The sequence below is a fragment of the Cloeon dipterum genome, chromosome 4, assembly GCF_949628265.1.
Source record: "Cloeon dipterum chromosome 4, ieCloDipt1.1, whole genome shotgun sequence".
Classification (NCBI taxonomy): domain Eukaryota; kingdom Metazoa; phylum Arthropoda; class Insecta; order Ephemeroptera; family Baetidae; genus Cloeon; species Cloeon dipterum.
The window spans coordinates 31,356,878-31,372,846 of record NC_088789.1 but is presented as its reverse complement, the minus strand read 5'-3'; the positions used below and the strand labels follow the sequence as shown (position 1 = coordinate 31,372,846).

The 15,969-nt window shown below is 40.3% G+C and overlaps 4 protein-coding genes across 8 annotated transcripts; 1 reads left to right on the top strand and 3 right to left on the bottom strand.

Annotated features, from left to right (window-relative positions):
- Window positions 1-582: 582 nt before the first annotated feature.
- LOC135943800 (zinc finger protein 431-like) lies at window positions 583-2,905 on the bottom strand. Its single transcript, XM_065490465.1, has 3 exons — window positions 2,652-2,905; window positions 2,499-2,593; window positions 583-2,435 (listed from the first exon to the last, which is right to left on the bottom strand). Exons 1-3 carry the CDS (start codon window positions 2,903-2,905, stop codon window positions 847-849), a joined length of 1,938 nt encoding a protein of 645 aa, XP_065346537.1. The 3' UTR covers window positions 583-846.
- Window positions 2,906-3,454: 549 nt separating this feature from the next.
- LOC135942577 (oocyte zinc finger protein XlCOF6-like) lies at window positions 3,455-6,532 on the bottom strand. The gene is made up of 3 exons (XM_065488756.1): window positions 6,160-6,532; window positions 6,009-6,103; window positions 3,455-5,941 (listed from the first exon to the last, which is right to left on the bottom strand). Exons 1-3 carry the CDS (start codon window positions 6,378-6,380, stop codon window positions 3,831-3,833), a joined length of 2,427 nt encoding a protein of 808 aa, XP_065344828.1. The 5' UTR covers window positions 6,381-6,532; the 3' UTR covers window positions 3,455-3,830.
- A 789-nt stretch (window positions 6,533-7,321) lies between these two features.
- On the bottom strand, window positions 7,322-11,042 carry LOC135943540 (oocyte zinc finger protein XlCOF6-like). Of its 5 annotated transcripts, XM_065490112.1 has the most exons (6): window positions 10,903-11,042; window positions 10,732-10,834; window positions 10,312-10,411; window positions 8,776-9,009; window positions 8,624-8,718; window positions 7,322-8,561 (listed from the first exon to the last, which is right to left on the bottom strand). In XM_065490112.1, the coding sequence occupies exons 3-6, from the start codon at window positions 10,398-10,400 to the stop codon at window positions 7,402-7,404; spliced, it is 1,578 nt and encodes a 525-aa protein (XP_065346184.1). In that variant the 5' UTR covers window positions 10,401-10,411; window positions 10,732-10,834; window positions 10,903-11,042; the 3' UTR covers window positions 7,322-7,401. The 5 variants fall into 5 exon arrangements, with proteins under 5 accessions (XP_065346184.1, XP_065346185.1, XP_065346186.1 ...); XM_065490113.1 differs by lacking the exon at window positions 10,312-10,411; XM_065490114.1 differs by lacking the exon at window positions 10,312-10,411 and having other exon boundaries at window positions 10,744-10,834.
- A 484-nt stretch (window positions 11,043-11,526) lies between these two features.
- On the top strand, window positions 11,527-13,784 carry LOC135943799 (serine/threonine-protein phosphatase 6 regulatory ankyrin repeat subunit B-like). Its single transcript, XM_065490464.1, has 2 exons — window positions 11,527-12,375; window positions 13,701-13,784. The coding sequence occupies exons 1-2, from the start codon at window positions 11,527-11,529 to the stop codon at window positions 13,782-13,784; spliced, it is 933 nt and encodes a 310-aa protein (XP_065346536.1).
- The last annotated feature ends 2,185 nt before the right edge of the window (window positions 13,785-15,969 follow it).

Below are 15,969 nucleotides of genomic sequence, written 5' to 3'. Positions count from 1 at the left end.
GGGCAGAGGGAGGCGAAGAGGGGCGTATGTGCGGAGTTTTTCGTGGGCGTAGCAGGCAACAAACTCCGAGACGGCCTCTGATTGGTTTAAAAAGCTATCGACCTGCCACCTGTGTGTGGCTGCAGAACTTCTTAGCTGGCGCATTTTCGCGCCATATGAGTGAGCAGGGGCTGGCGCGGAGGGAGACAATTAAATAGTTCGCGGCGTTCGCGCCTAATACGCCGGCGGGAAAAAATGTTACATGCACCGCAGTCTCAGGGTTCCGATTTTTTTTGCCGAATTCTCCTGAATTTCGAAGGCTCAACTGCAATAATTCTTAAATTTAAAATTTTGAGTCGTTGAAACGGTTTATTTGTACTTGGACAAGCAGAAACAAATTTATAATGCTGCAGACAAGAAACTCTCCCTTATTAAAATCAAGGAAACTACAGCTCAGGATAGGTATATTATATAAATGAAAACCGGTACGTGACGCATTAAAACTCATTTTTTCGAGACGCGACAAAATTTTATTCTGTCTCAAAAACTAAATCTGTGTACAAGGAAAAATATTTTGCAAGGTTTGAATATTTTAACATTTAACACACAAGAATTTTTCGGAATACATGCAGCTGAACATTTAATTATATAACTTATTTTATTTCACGGCAACCAATACGAATTTATACATCAATGTAATTCTTGAATTATATAAGAACACAGACATTTAATTCAACCGTTAATTTACTGACATCCGTCACAATAAAGAATAAAAATCTTTGAAAACTGAGAAATGATGTGCGCACTCCTTTTTTTTAAATTTCAATTTGTATAATTTTACACAAAATATCTAGACAAAACACATGTTCATTTTTTCTGGCAGCTCTTCTTATGCTCTTCAAGAAGTCCTGAGCACTTGAACTTGCACTTGCAGCGGCGGCAAGTCTTGACGGTCCGATGTCCATACATGGCGTGACGGCCTACCTCCTGCGCACATTCTGCGCAATGCACAAATTCATGGAAGCTGTTATTGTGACGCTTGAGAAAATGTTTAGAAGCATAATATGTGTTGCACTTTCTGCACTTGATGGTCTTCGGAAAATGTCTGCGTTTCAAGTGTTCCAAAAAGCGACTCTTGCGTAATGTTGAATAGTCGCAATGGGCGCAGAAGACGAAAACCTCGGTTTTGGTGTGAACCTTTTTCACGTGGCGATTCAACTTCCAATTCGAGGGGAACGATTCTGCACACTCTTTGCAAGTAAATGGCGTTTGTTTGCAGCTCTCCCAATGCAACTGATACGAACGTGAACACCTGAACTTGCACTTGCAGCGGCGGCAAGACTTGATCTTCTGGTGATTAATCACGTCATGACGCAGCATCTCCTGCCTGCACTCGGAGCAATGAACGTATTCGTGCAAATTCTGCTCGTGAAGCTCGAGAAAATATTCCGAGGCAAACGATGTGTTGCATATTTCACACTTCAGCCTCTGGGGAAAATGTGTCAGTTGGATGTGCAACTGCAAGTTTTTTTTAGTAGAGGTAGAATAGTCGCAATGGTGGCAGCGAAAAATCTCGATTCTGATAGCCTTGGTGGCTTTTGTGACGTGAACTCTACTCGCGTGGAATTTCAATCTCCAAGCCGTCGCGTATACTTGTGTACACACTGCGCATCTATGGATCGTTTCTAGGCACCTCGTTTTCTTGTGTAATTTATATAAACCCGAGCACTCGAAACTCAGTTTGCATTTGGAGCAAACCGATGGCTTTCTGTGGACTGCTATAGCCCCGAGAGTCACGTCCTGGCCACACGATTCGCACTTTTCAAACGTGTGACGAAGCTTGCAGTGCGTATTCAATATCCATTTCGAGCCGAATTTGGCGTCGCAAGTGTCGCATTTGAAGATCTTTGGCTTGTGCATCAACTGTTCGTGCCGTCTCAAATTTTTATGATTTGTTGTGTAGTACTCGCAATGCTTGCACTGCAAATGATCTTGATTTAAGCCTCGTTTGTGCCACGAGTTGATATGGACGATCAATTCGGACTTGGATTTGAAGTACTCTTCGCAGCCGAAGTGCAAGCACCGCACTGAGAATTCCGGATGGAAGCGAGTCATGTGCGTCCTCCAAATATCCAATGTGGATAAAAATGTGATTTCCGTACAAAATTTGCAAAGAATTTTCCTGCTTTCCCTTCGTGTGAAGTGTTTCGCGTAGATATCCTGCTGCATGTGCTGCTCTTTTTCCTCCTCGGTGTGAAAATATGTGGTGCAGCCAAAAAATCCGCATTTGATGGCTTCGCTGTGCCTCAGTTTGACGTGATCCATCAGGTTCTTGTAATCGATGCCGCAGTATATACAATGTTTATTGCCGGGCTTCCTCTTTTTAGGGATTTCCTTTTCATATTCGGGCAGTTCAATTTCTTCCAACTGCACCCAACACTGTACCACTTCTCCAGCTGTGAAATTTAAACAATAGAAATTACTCCTGTGACTATTTTTAATTAATAATTAACAAGTACCTGAAAAATTATCCCGAAGCACCTTTGCGTTTTCTTCCAAATCAAGGTTTTTCGGCCACCAAGCAACAGAATCATCTCCACCCTCATCATCAAACCTAAAACACACGTCAAAATTAAAAACCTGCAATTTTATCATCTTGAAAATTAACTCACTCTGCCTTCCAGATGCAAAAATAGCAGATCAAATGGTCCTCTCCGATCAACATCGGCAAATTTTCATCTGTTGCTGTCAGCTCCAAGACCTTCATGGCCCATTTCCTCAGCTTGAACCTGTCCACCTGCGACGCGAGGACGTGGCCGTCCGACGTCGGACACTCGCACAGTCTGCACAGCGGCTTTTGAATCGGAGGTTTTCCTTCTTTGACTCCTGTCGGCTGCATGTTTTGACTCCTTATTTGGCTCCCCATCCAGGAAAATCTTTCCCAAATGCGGTTTCCGTTATTTCTGAATGCCCAGTTCCTTCTTAGGCTAGCGGTCGTAAAGAAAATCGGGATGTTCTTGTTTCTTGCATTATTTTTCTGTAAAGCCGGGACGCCGGGAGTGCCGGGAGTTGGCGGTTTGCAATCGATTCGCAGCCAGTTGTTGTCACAACAACGACAACGCCCCCGTTCTCAGTGGTGAGTTCGACAAGGAGAAGAAAAATGAAAAAGTTTCTGTTTGTATTACCCCTTTCTTTAAAATTTATTGTAATTTTTTAGGCTTTACTGCTCTTTTATCATGATTGTGATGTTAGTCAGCTCTAAATTTGACTGAAATACGTTAACATCGAAGTTGCGTGTTTACTGTGCTTAGCTCCTTGTCTTTACTCTCTCGTGTTTCTAGAGGCAGCCAATCAGCGTTCAGCGCTCTTTGATTGCTGCGATCTGATTGGCTTACTCGTTACTCTGATTTGTGTTTCGTTACACGCGTTGAGACAAATAGTTCGCTGGTATGTGACGCATTAAAACTTATTTTTCGAGGCGAGAAACAAATTTTATTCTCTCAAAAACTGAATCAGTGTACAAGGAACAATATTCTGCAAGGTTTTAATAATAGAACACACAAGAATTTTTCGGAATACATAAAATATACATGCAGCTGTATACATTTAATCCATTTAATTATATTATTTACTTTTTTTATTTTACGGCAACCAATACGAATTTATACGTCAATGAACACAGACATTTAATTTAAGACGTTAATTTTCGGGCATTTATCACAATAAACAATAAAAATCTTCGATTACTGATATATCCAATGTGCGCACTCCTTTTTAACTTGTATAATTTTAAAAAATAACTAGACAAATCACTCATACTTTTACACTTTCGGGTACTTGTCAATAAATGTTTAGCACTCTTCACACTTGATCGTCTTTGAAAGATGATTTTGTTGCGTGTGCTCCGACATGTGGCTCTTGTGAAATGTAGAATAGCCACAATCGGCGCAGAGAAAAATCTCCGTGTTATTGACAGTTTGCACGTGGCGACTAGTGTTCCCAGAAGATTGTTTGCAGCTCTTCCTATGCAATTGATACAAACCCAAGCACCGGAACTTGCACTGGCAGCGGAGGCAAGTCTTGGCTTGCCGGTGATCAAACATGGCATCACGGCTAATCTCCTGCGCACATTCCGCGCAATGGACCAATTCGTGATACCTGAATTTGTGAAGCCTGAGAAGCATATCCGAGGCATACAATGTGTTGCACTCTTCACACTTAAACCTCTTTGGTAAATGTCTGCGTTGCATGTGCTCCATCATGTGTCCCTTTTCAAACGTAGAATAGTCGCAATGGTGGCAGAGGAAAATCTTGGTTTTGGCAGTGTTGGTGTGAGAATTTCTCACGTGGCGTTTCAACTCTTGAGATGTGGTGGACGAAGTTCCGGAATCTTTGCAACTAAAGGGCGGTTGTTTGCAGCTCCTCTCGTGCAGTTGATACAAACCGGAGCACCTGAACTTGCACTTGCAGCGCTGGCAAATCTTGACTTGCCGGTGATTAATCATGGAATAACGGCGTATCTCCTGCGCACATTCTGCGCAATGGACCAAATCGTGATGCCTGAATTTGTGAAGCTTGAGAATAGATTCAGAGGAAAACAGTTTGTTGCACTCTACACACTTGATCGTCTTTGGTAAATGTTTGCGTTGCATGTGCTGGTGCAAGCATCTCTTATCAAACGTAGAATAGACGCAATGGTTGCAGAGAAAAATCTTGGTTTTGACGCTTTTGGTGTGAACAGTTTGCACGTGGACCTTCAACTTGCAACACATTTCGAACGTTTTTCCACACTCTTTGCAAGTAAAGAGGGTTTGTTTGCAGCTCTTCCTGTGCAACTGATACAATCCTGAGCACCTGAAATTGCGCTTGCAGCGGTGGCAGGTCTTGACGCGCAGGTGTTCTTGTACGTTTTGACGGCGTACCTCCTGATCACACTCTGAGCAATCAACGTATTCGTGCCAACTGTTTTTGTGAAGTTTGAGAATAGATTCGCAGGAAAACAATTTGTCGCACTCTTCACATTTGATGGTCTTTGGAAAATGTCTACGTTGCATATGCGTCGTCAGGTTGCTCTTGTCAGATGAAGAAAAGTCGCAATGGAAGCAGCGAAAATTCGTTTCCTCGTGGCATTTCAACATTCTCCTCCTGAACGATTTTCCACGCTCTTCGCGACTAAAGATGGTTTGCTTGCAGCTCTTCTTACGCAATCGTTTCTTGAATTTGAGTTTGCATTTGGAGCAAAACGTTGGCTTTCTGTGAGATCCAAGAGCCACGTCCTGGCCACAAGATTTGCACTTGTTGAGCGTGTGACATTCTTTGTAGTGCGTTTCCAGTATCAATTTTGAGCCGAATTCGGCGTCGCAACTGTCGCATTTGAAGATCTTTTGACTGAGCCTCGCCTCTTCGTTTTTTCTCAAATGAGAATCAACTGATGTGTAATACTCGCAATACTCTTGATTTATGGTTCGTTTGAAAGATGAGTTGAAGTGGAGAATCATTTCAGACTTGGATTTGAAATATTCTCTGCAGCCTACACGCGAGCACCGCACCGGAAATTCCGGATGGTCGTGTATCATGTGCCGCCTCCACAGTTTCAATGTGGAAAAAAGTGTGATGTTTTTACAAAATTTGCAAGGAATTTTCTCCCGTGGTTTGTTTCGTTTCTTGTGTGAAACCTGCTGCATGTGCTGCTTTTTATCCTCCTCGGAGTAAAAGTAAGTCCCGCAGCCCCGAATTCCGCATCTGATGGCATCTTTGTGCATATATTTGACGTGCTTATTCAGTTCGTTGTATTTCTTGCCGCAGTAAATACACTCTCCATTGTTATTCCTTTTGTTAGTGATTTTCTTTACGTATTTAGCCTGATCAATGTCGAATTCTCTCTTCTCAGGGGATTCCTTATTTGTGTATTCCTCCAGATCAATCTCTTCCAACTGCACCCAACACTGTTCTACATCTCCAGCTGTAAAATTAAAACAGTAGAAATTACGCTCTTAATGATTTTTTTTTAAAAAAAAATCCTAAAGTACCTGCATAATTCTCCTTAAGAATCTGAGTGTTTTCTTCCAAATCAAGATTTTTCGGCCACCAAGCAACAGACTCATCTCCAGACTCATCCGCAAATCTAAAAACACACGTCAAATAAAAAATTTGCCGCTTAATAATTTCGGAAAAACTCACTCTGCCTTCCAGAGGCAAAAATAGCAGATCAAATGGTCTTCTCCGATCAACATTGGCAAATTTCCATCTGTTGCTGGCATGTCCAAGACCTTCATGGCCCATCTCCGCAGCTTGAACCTGTCCACCTGCGACGCGAGGACGTAGCCGTCCGACGTCGGACAGTCGCACAGTCTGCACAGCGGCTTTTGAATGCCACTTTTTCCCTTGGTTATCGGTTGCATTTCTTATTTAGCTCCCTATCCAAGAAAATCTTTCCCAAAAAGGGGTTTTCGTTAATTTTGAATGTCCAGTTTCTTCTTGTGTGCGAGCGGTCTTAAAGAAAATCTTTTCGCGATGTTCTTGCTATTCGCATAATCCGTTCTGTAAAATCGCGTGTTTAGTTTGCAATCGATTAATTATCAGTTGTTTTCATTTCAATGACAACGCCCCCGTTTTCAGTGGTGTGTACGAGAAGGAGAGAAAAACTTAAACATTTTTTGCCTTCATGGCGGTCATTTTTTAACTTTTATTAACAAATGTTTTGTTTAAATTTATTTAGTTTGAATATATAGTCATAGACAGCATACGAGTTAGCTAACTTATGTAAAAATTGATGTTGTGTTCTTAACTCCTTGTCTAAATCCGCTCTGGTTTCTAGATTGAACCAATCAGCACTCAGCGCACTTTGATTGCGGCGATCTGATTGGCTTCGTGGATTCCTCCGATATTATTTTCTGTGTTTCGTTATGAAGGCTTTACGCGTCAGCGGGAAAATCATATCTGGATTTTGCGGCAGCATTTGTGACACTTTTGGTCGACTTTGACGTTGACCGTCATCCCGTCTGCCAAAATAGGCTACCCCACGAACCAAATCAACCCCTTACGGCCACCAAAACAAAATCATCACGTTGTCAGATTCAGAATCAGCGCTAAAAGTTTTGCGACCGGCAATCAGTCTTAAATTAAAAATTAGGAATCATTAAAAACGGTGTGTGCTTAGCTATAAATAAATCCTTTTCCTGTGGAATCGCGAAAATTACAGGATAGACGTTTTGCCTTTTGTACGGACTCCGTAATGAATTTTCATGAACAATATTACGAAAAAACACCCCAAAAACCGGATCTGTAGCAAAATTACTGCTAAAAGGACAATATTCTGGTATAGGATTTTTTAATTTCATATGCAAGAATTTTCGCAATTTATTTTAAAACAATTTATTCACAAGCGAATAAATGAATTCAGGCGACACTTCCGGCTGTAAATTATCTGGCACTGTTACAAGAAAAATCTCTATTCTGACAGCTCTTCAAACAATGTTTTTGAAAAAGTCCTGAGCACTTGAACTTGCGTCCGCAGCGCCGGCAAGTCTTGACAAGCTGGTGTTTGTAAATTTTTTGACGGAGCATCTCCTGAACACAATCTGCGCAACGAACGTATTCGTGCGACCTGCGCTTGTGATACTTGAGAAGATAATTAGCGGAAAAAAAATTGTCGCACTCATCACACTTAATCGTCTTTGGAAAATGTTTGCGTTGCATGTGCCGCGAAAGTTCTCCCTTCTCAAATGTCGAAAAGTCGCAATGGTCGCACCGAAAAATCCTAGTTTTGGAATCATCTTGTTGCACGTGGCGTTTGAATTCTCCGCATCGAAAGTTGGTTCCTCGGTAGCTCTTCCTATGTGATTGATACAAACCCGAGCACTCGAAACTGCGTTTGCATCTGGAGCAAACCAATGGCCTTCCGTGGTCTGCCTTGTACCCAAGAGAAACGTCCTGGCCACAAGATTTGCACTTGTCGAAAATGTGCCAATCTTTGTAGTGCCTTTCCACTTGCCATTTCGAGCCGAATTTGGTGTCGCAACGGTCGCATTTGAAGGTCTTTGGCATGTGCTTCGCCTCTTCGTGTCGTTTCAACAAGTGCTTCAATGTGGTGAAATACTCGCAATGCTTGCATTGGTAAACATCTTGATTTACGGCTCGATTGTGAAACGAGTTTAAGTGGAGAATCATTTCAGACTTGGATTTGAAGTACTCCTTGCAACCGTAACGCGTGCACGCCACCGGAAGTTCTGGATGATTGCGTTTCATGTGCTTCCTCCACGTCGGGAAAGAGGAAAAAATATTAACATTTTCACAATATTTACAACGAATTTTCCTGCTTTCGCATGGTTCGTTCGGTTTCTTGTGAAAATCCATGTGCTGCTCTTTTTCCACCTCGGTGTGAAAGAATGTGGTGCAGCCCCAATATCCACATTTGATGGCTTCTTTGTGATACACTCGGACGTGATCTAACAGATGGTTGAAACTGTTGCCGCAGTATAAACACAATCCTTGGCCTTCTTTGCTTTCCAATGGAATTTTCTTCTCGTATTTGGCCAGATCAACCTCTTCCAACTGCACCCAACACTGGTCTACTTCTCCAACTGTAAAATTTAAATAGTGTAAATTAAATTGGATATTATCTCCATTAAAAATTCCAAAGTACCTGAGTAATTCTCCCGCAGCACCCTAGCGTTTTCTTCCAAATCAAGGTTTTTCGGCCACCAAGCCACAGCCTCGTCTCCAGACTCATCCCCAAACCTAAAACACGCGTGAGTATTAAATATCTGCAATTTTGTTAACTCGTAAATAACATACTCGGCATGCCAGATGCAAAAATAGCAGATCAAAGCGTCTTCTTCGACCACCTCCGGCAAGTTTTCGTCTTCTTCCGTCAGGTTCATGACCTTCATGGCCCATTTCCTCAGCTTGAGCCTGTCCACCTGCCACGCGAGGACATGGCCGTCCGACGTCGGACACTCGCACAGACGGCACAGCGGCTTTTGAATGGCAGTTTTTTCCACTCTTCTGGTTCTGCTCATCGTTGTATGACTAAAAAATGAATGCTTTAAAAGCTTTAAGCTTTCTTGTTGAACATTCGGCGATTTTAGCAAGATTTAAGTAGTAAAAATGAAATGAACACAAAAACAAAACAGCATGTGATGATCTCCGTCTCCGCCTCTTTTGTGAGTAGTGAGTAAGATAAGGAGAAGAAAGTTCAATGCTACTTTGTAGGTTTTTTACCCTTTTTTCGAGAATAATTCTTGATTAAGCTTAATTTTTGTATTTTTTACTTGTTTTTTTTTAATTATCTTATTTCTAAATCAGCAATTTTAAAAAAGTTCTTTGTTCATTTTTCAAATCCTTTCATAAACCTCATTCTGTTTTCGCGGTTTGGAGCAGGTTTAACCAATTACCAACAATAAATATCAAGAACTTTGTAATTTAATTGATAAAATCATCATAAACTCGATTTAGTTGCTAAATTAAAAGATTCAAAAATTTATTTAAATGTTTATTTTAACAGCTTTGTCAAGTCAAAATAATTAAAAAATCAAAGTTCGAAGGTATCTTCTCGTTTTATGTCAAATCCCCATACCACGGCGACCACGCCTTTTACGACCAAGTCGCAGTTTGTTGTTGCTTCTCCTACCTCAACCAGGAGTTAAAATTATCGGAGCAAGAACTTGTTGAAAAGGCACTCAGGCGGTTTAAGACTGTTATAGTGTTATTAAATATTACAGAGTTTAGGTAAATTAACAGATTGAAAGTGCTTTAATATTAAAAAGCATAGAAATATCTCAAGTTCAAGAATTTCGACTTTTCTTCCTATCTCAATCCCCATTAAAATCAGCTTCCATCTTCCATGAGTGCCACGCCCAATGTTGGACCAAAACATGAAAACACTCTACGCCGCCTGATCGTCTCGTTTGTATGTATTACCATCAATTATTTTTATCTAAAATGGTTGTTGCTCCGTCTGAGCCATTTTTTAATTGATAAATGTGCTCGTAGAAAATGCGGTTGAGAGTGAGAAATGGGAGAGGAGCGGAAGCTCCAGTCCAAAAGCCGCTGTGCAGACTGCGAGTGTCCGACGTCGGACGTAGTGCTTTGCGCGGGTACAAATTTTCAACCCAAACCCGCACCGAACCCGCTTATTTCGTACCGCACCCAAACCGCACCCATATCTTTTGCAAAATCTGGACCCGCACCCGCGGGTTTGGTGCGGGTTTTGCGGGTTCAACCCTCAAACCCGCGACCCGCGCAAAGCACTACGTCGGACGGCTTTGTCCTCGGCTCACAGGTGGACAGGATGAAGCTGAGGAATTGGGCCATGATGAGCATGAACTTTACCGAAAGCGACGAATATTTGCCAGTTCAGATCGAAAGAAAATTTCCTCAGGGAAAAAGATAGAAAGAGCAGCGCGGCGGGCAATGCTCATCTCGGAGGCCGCTGCAAACAGGATCAAATTGATAAGAAAATAATCTGTCGAGATTACGCGGCACTCTATAGAACAGAGATGATGGTTTCTTATCTTTCTCTGATATGGCTTCGATTGATTCTGCTGGTGTGCGACTTATCTCTTGCGTCGTGGAGATAAAAAATAAAGTGCACTCCCTCGCTGCTCAATCAATATCCCAAAGTCAACAACTTGTGAATGATTGCATATATAATATATTACAAGTAGAAGTTCCCGCATATCTTTGCGTAAACTAAGTTTGTGTCAATTTGGCTCCTAACCTTATGAAAATTTATGAAAATACTTCACTGACCGATTGATTAACCTCCACACGCAATGGTCATGTCGTTTAACTCGCTCTCGTCCGGCCGGGAGATTCGGTCGTGCGTTTTCAGTGTTTGTCGTTGGTCTCAAAGCTGTAACAGCAATTTTAATCATTTGAATTGGTTTTTGTTTTATTTAATGATCAATTAATAGAATGTACTGGAGGAAGATTCGGCGTAGGAAAAACCTATTTCGGTCCATCGAGCGGCTCTTGAATTGTAAGCACGGGTGCCGGGCGTGGCGCCTCTCCTCTCCTCAGAGTTCCACTCACTCACTCGTCACTCGCAGCCTATTAATAGATATATGAACGCAGGCAGCAACGAAAAGTCTCGATTTACGCGCCTTCGCCGAGAGCGAGAGAGAAAAGGAGGAAGGCGCACGTAAATCGAGAGCGAGAGACAAAAGAGAAAGAAAGACGGGTCAGCTACACCCTTCTCAGTTTTAATAATGAGTTTTCAGCACTTGCAACTATAAACTTTCCGGATCTGATTTAATTGTAATTACGCACTGCCAGTAAAAAAGATTTAATATTAATGGCATTGCTGCAATTGAAACAAAATTTCGGTCAATATTTTTTTCCAAAGCTGTCTGATTTGAAAAACTACACAACCTTTTAGCCTGCGACTTTTTTCCTATAAATAGAGAGTTGAAAAATTTCTGTCTAGATAATTTTCTTAAAATAGGTTAAATCATTAAACTATTTTTTTGCTATTCTCGGAATTGTAAATGAAACCCTTTTAATCAAAATTGTGTTTGTTGATTCACGTGTTTCAGGAAAAGGGAGATGGCGGCAGATATTATGGACCATCTGATTAAATCGATGTCCGATCTGCCAACCTCGTATGATGTCCACAAGAACTCTTTCATCAAGAACACACAAACGAAAACTCCTCTTCAAGTTGCGGCGGCGATCGACGGAGTGGATACGTGTCGGCGCCTCGTTGCAGACGGCGCCGCCATCAACGCCAAGTGCCAAGACTTCAACGCCACCGCGATGCACTACGCAGCGTTGAACGAGAAGCACGGATTGGAGGTGATTGAGTACTTCACTTCTTTGAAGATGAGAGTTGATACCAAGGACAAAAACGGAAAGGAACCGATCTTCTATGCGATCAGAGCGAAGAATTTTAAAATTGCGGAAAAATTGCTCAAATTAATGTTTCCTAAAGGGGAGTTAAGCAAGAACAATCTGCTGCACATTTGTGTGAAGATAAATAATTTGGAAATGGCTAAAATCGTGCACAGCAATGATAAGGGACTTTTAAACAAATATGGAGAGCATGGAAGGTCAACGATTCACGTAGCAGCTTTCTACGCCGATCTGGAAATGTGCAAGTGGCTTTTGAGCGAAGGCGCCGACGTTCGAGCTTTAACGGAGAATGAAAATGAGCAAAACGTGCTTCACTGTGCTGCATACAACACATCGCACGGCACTGAACTGGTGCAGTTTTTTGTTTCCAATTTTGACTTTGACGTGAAAGCAAAAGACAAACTCGATTTTACGCCTCTTCATAAGGCATTGTTCAGGGACAACATCAAAACTGCCGAAGAATTGATGAAACTCGGTGCAGACCTAACAGCAAAAAGGGTCACCAATGACTCCAACAATTTGGAAAATTTGATGCACTGCTGCGTGAGAAGGAACAAAATGCAAAGTGTTAAATTTTTACAAGAAAAGAATCGACATTTGGTAAATGAACTCGGAGGGGATGGAAAAACATCTCTTCACATCGCAGCAATGCATGCAGACTTGGACATGTGCAAATGGTTGGTGGACGAATGCGGCCTTGACCCTCGTGCTCTAGCCGGAAAACAAAAATTGTCAGTTTTGGATCTCGCTGCGTGCAACACGTCACATGGAAAGGAAATTATTACGTTTCTCGTCAACAAGTATTCACTCGATGTGAACAGAAAAGACGAAGATGGGTATACACCACTACACCATGCGTTTTTTAATAACAACATTGTTGCTGCAGAAGAATTGGTGAGACTTGGCGCAGATTTAAAAGTAATACGATCAGACACCAATGACTCCGATAATCTGGAAAATTTAATGCACTACTGCGTAAGAGAGAATAAAACGAAATGTGCGAAATTTTTACAAGAGAAGAATCAAAATCTGGTAAAAGACCTCCGCGGGGATGGATACACATCTCTTCACATCGCAGCATATAAGGCAGACTTGGACATGTGCATATGGTTGGTGGACAAATGCGGCCTTGACCCTCATGCTTTGGCTGGAGAACGAAAATTGTCAGTTTTGGATCTCGCTGCGTACAACACGTCACATGGAAAGGAAATTATTACGTTTCTCGTAAACAAGTATTCACTCGATGTGAACAGAAAAGACGAAGATGGGTATACACCACTGCACCATGCGTTTTATAATAACAACATTGTTGCTGCAGAAGAATTGGTGAGACTTGGCTCAGATTTGACAGTGAAAAGAGGGCCGGAAAATTTGTTGCACTTCAGTGTGTTCAATAAAAAAGTTGAAAGTGCCAAGTACCTGATTGAAAAGCTTCCTGGCTTACTTGTAGAGCCGGGAGAAGGTGGAAAAAATATCGTTCAATTGGCCGCTGAAAAAGGAGACAAAGAAATGACGAAGCTATTATATTTATGAAAGGATGTAAATTTTGAATCAAAGGAAAATTGGTGGTTTAGTTTCTTTTAAATTTTTATGTTACGTAATTATGTTGTTCAAATGTTTCATTAAATTTTAAGGAATATCAAACTAATTTTGTATGGCGTATGGAATTTTTTTAATTAGCGGTGGTGAATAACACCTTTTTGATATTAACATAGGTTAAAAAAATGTATGCACATATTAATATTACATAAATTATTTTCATACTGAAAAAGTTTATTTTTGCTAATTTCTTTACTTGTACGCATATTATCTTAATGTTAATCAAATTAAATAAAGACAATTCAAAATCTTATATCTTATTTTTCAAGAAGGAACCCTTTTTATTTGATTTTCATGAATTCGATGACATGATCAAGGTGCACTCCATGCAGCAGCCAAACATAAAGATATAAGAATATATATGATTAGAATTGATTGGGATCGTTTTTCTCTAAATAGGTGGGGAATTATGTTTTAAATGATCTCATAATTGAGAAATTATGATTTTGCTTCTCTTCACCGTTCATACAAATTACCATATCAGGTAAATTCGGCACAAAATATGCATATAATTAATTCCTGGATTGGTGGGTTTTGTAATGCTATCGCTATCGACAGCAGCAGCGAAAAAATTCGAAAAAATTTAAAATGATAAGGACAAGATTAAGCCTTTCTTTGATGCTCATTAAATACTCACCTTGACACCTTCAAGGAGTGAAATTTAAAATTTAATGTTCAATATCGCGTGTTAACTGACAATGAGGCAGACACTCATGACAATTTTTATACTCAATGCATCTGCCATCACGCGCCAGCTGTCGGAGTGTCGGAACTACGTGTGCTGAAAAGTGAAAGCGGCGGGTGTTTATTAAATGAGCGTTTTTTGTGATCTTCATGAGGGAATTCTCAAACATCAACAAATAAAAGAAATAGTAAAAAAGATAAAAAGAAAATTATCAAACAAAAAAGCGGCAATATGAGTAATTTAAATTTAAAGCGTTCGTGTTTGATTTGCACTGAAAATTAATTGATTATTTAAACAATAAATTATGCAGACCAAAACAATAAATAAAGTAGTCGAACCTAATTTATCTTTTCCTCGCTACACACGACTCAGGATTGAGTGCGTTTGCAACAAGAAATTGTTTGCAACTTGCGCTGCAACACTATGCTCGGCGGCAGGCGGAACACATCATGCATTTTTCAAATGAATCGCTTGAAAGTATGAATGTGTATTTGGAGATAAATGGTGAAATATTTCGGAGTAATCGCGCATCTCCTTGCGTTTTGCCAGGCAGTATCGATCGGACGTTATTTTACAGCCCAGAAATCAAAATTCCCAGCAACAGCATAATATAATTTGTTTGACATAAGATTTCTTTTGCAAAAGGTCTGCGAATGTTAATATTACACGGCCAAGGTTTAAAAAACGAACAAAAATACACTTATTATTGCACTGCATCACTGCTCGGCGGCACACGCACATGCATTTCTCAAATCACTTGAGAATTTGCATGCGCAGTTTGAGAGAAATGGTGAATTTTTCGGAGAAATCGCCCATATCTGCCTGGGGCAGATCACGGCAACGCAACCTTGAGAAAAAATTAGCTAGAGGAGCAAAATTCAGGGCATTCCATTAATTTTCCAGATTTCATTCGCATCGAAAAGAAAACTTTATTTTGAATTTAATCGAATTTCAGACTTTTTCCGTATTTTACAATAAATCAATTTTTAAAGATCAATAAGCCAGTTTTCTCTTAATACTTGAAATAGTTTTCCAGGACACCTGCTCCAACAGTTATAGCTTTTACAGCGGCGCAACGACTGAGGTGGAAACTTGTTTGAACTTTGCTTTAAATAGCTTTCGTGAGTTTTTAATACTTTTCAAAACATTTTTTTCTATACATTGCATGATAGTAATTTGATTTCAATTTAAGATAATATTTTTCAACAGTCAATTTAAAAACAAGCTATAAAAAGAACATATCACGGAGAAAATTTACTATGACAAGCTAAGTTTCAAAACATATGAAATAAGCTTTAAAAGCAAAGCGTTAAGACATTTCCACCCCAGTTGCTTCGTTGCGGTTAAAGCTCACTGTTCAAGTAGTGTCACGGAAAATTTACAAAAGTAGGTGATAATAGATAATTTTAATTTGAAAAATCTAATATTTTATCATATAGCTGGCAAGGATATAGTGGACTTGATCAAATTCAACCAAATTTTACTAACATTTGGTGCTAGTTTTATATTAATTAGATGGAAATGAAGAAACTGCTTGTTGAGAAAGTATGTGTTTTGGACGTAAATGGTATATATATAGCCACTGCCTGATTTCAGTGCGCACAGACGAATCAGAGATATGAAACAGCTAGTATACTTTTCTTATTTACTCAAGTAAAGAGTTACTATCAAATTTGCACGAGAATTATGCGTCCAATCTGCATTATGCTGCATTGATAATTATATTTTACAAAATTAGAATGCTGTTTAAAGAGGAATGATAGTGGATTTCCCGACAAAATCCTTTTACACACTAATAGAAGGGATCATGAGGAATGCGTAGATAGCAAAATTTATATAGGTAATAGCGCTGT

Excerpts from the sequence above, each read along its gene's own strand:
- LOC135943800 (XM_065490465.1), bottom strand. The coding sequence starts at position 2,905 with ATGGGGAGCCAAATAAGGAGTCAAAACATGCAGCCGACAGGAGTCAAA. Across the intron at positions 2,594-2,651 it reads TTTTGCATCTGGAAGGCAGA|GTTTGATGATGAGGGTGGAG; the intron begins GTGAGTTAATTT and ends CGTGTGTTTTAG. Across the intron at positions 2,436-2,498 it reads GCTTCGGGATAATTTTTCAG|CTGGAGAAGTGGTACAGTGT; the intron begins GTACTTGTTAAT and ends TAAATTTCACAG.
- LOC135942577 (XM_065488756.1), bottom strand. The coding sequence starts at position 6,380 with ATGCAACCGATAACCAAGGGAAAAAGTGGCATTCAAAAGCCGCTGTGC. Across the intron at positions 6,104-6,159 it reads TTTTGCCTCTGGAAGGCAGA|ATTTGCGGATGAGTCTGGAG; the intron begins GTGAGTTTTTCC and ends GTGTGTTTTTAG. Across the intron at positions 5,942-6,008 it reads TCTTAAGGAGAATTATGCAG|CTGGAGATGTAGAACAGTGT; the intron begins GTACTTTAGGAT and ends TTAATTTTACAG.
- LOC135943540 (XM_065490110.1), bottom strand. The coding sequence starts at position 10,856 with ATGATTAAAATTGCTGTTACAGCTTTGAGACCAACGACAAACACTGAA. Across the intron at positions 9,010-10,731 it reads GTGTGGAGGTTAATCAATCG|TCATACAACGATGAGCAGAA; the intron begins GTCAGTGAAGTA and ends TTCATTTTTTAG. Across the intron at positions 8,719-8,775 it reads TTTTGCATCTGGCATGCCGA|GTTTGGGGATGAGTCTGGAG; the intron begins GTATGTTATTTA and ends CGCGTGTTTTAG.
- LOC135943799 (XM_065490464.1), top strand. The coding sequence starts at position 11,527 with ATGGCGGCAGATATTATGGACCATCTGATTAAATCGATGTCCGATCTG. Across the intron at positions 12,376-13,700 it reads AAAATTTGATGCACTGCTGC|AAGGAACCCTTTTTATTTGA; the intron begins GTGAGAAGGAAC and ends TTATTTTTCAAG.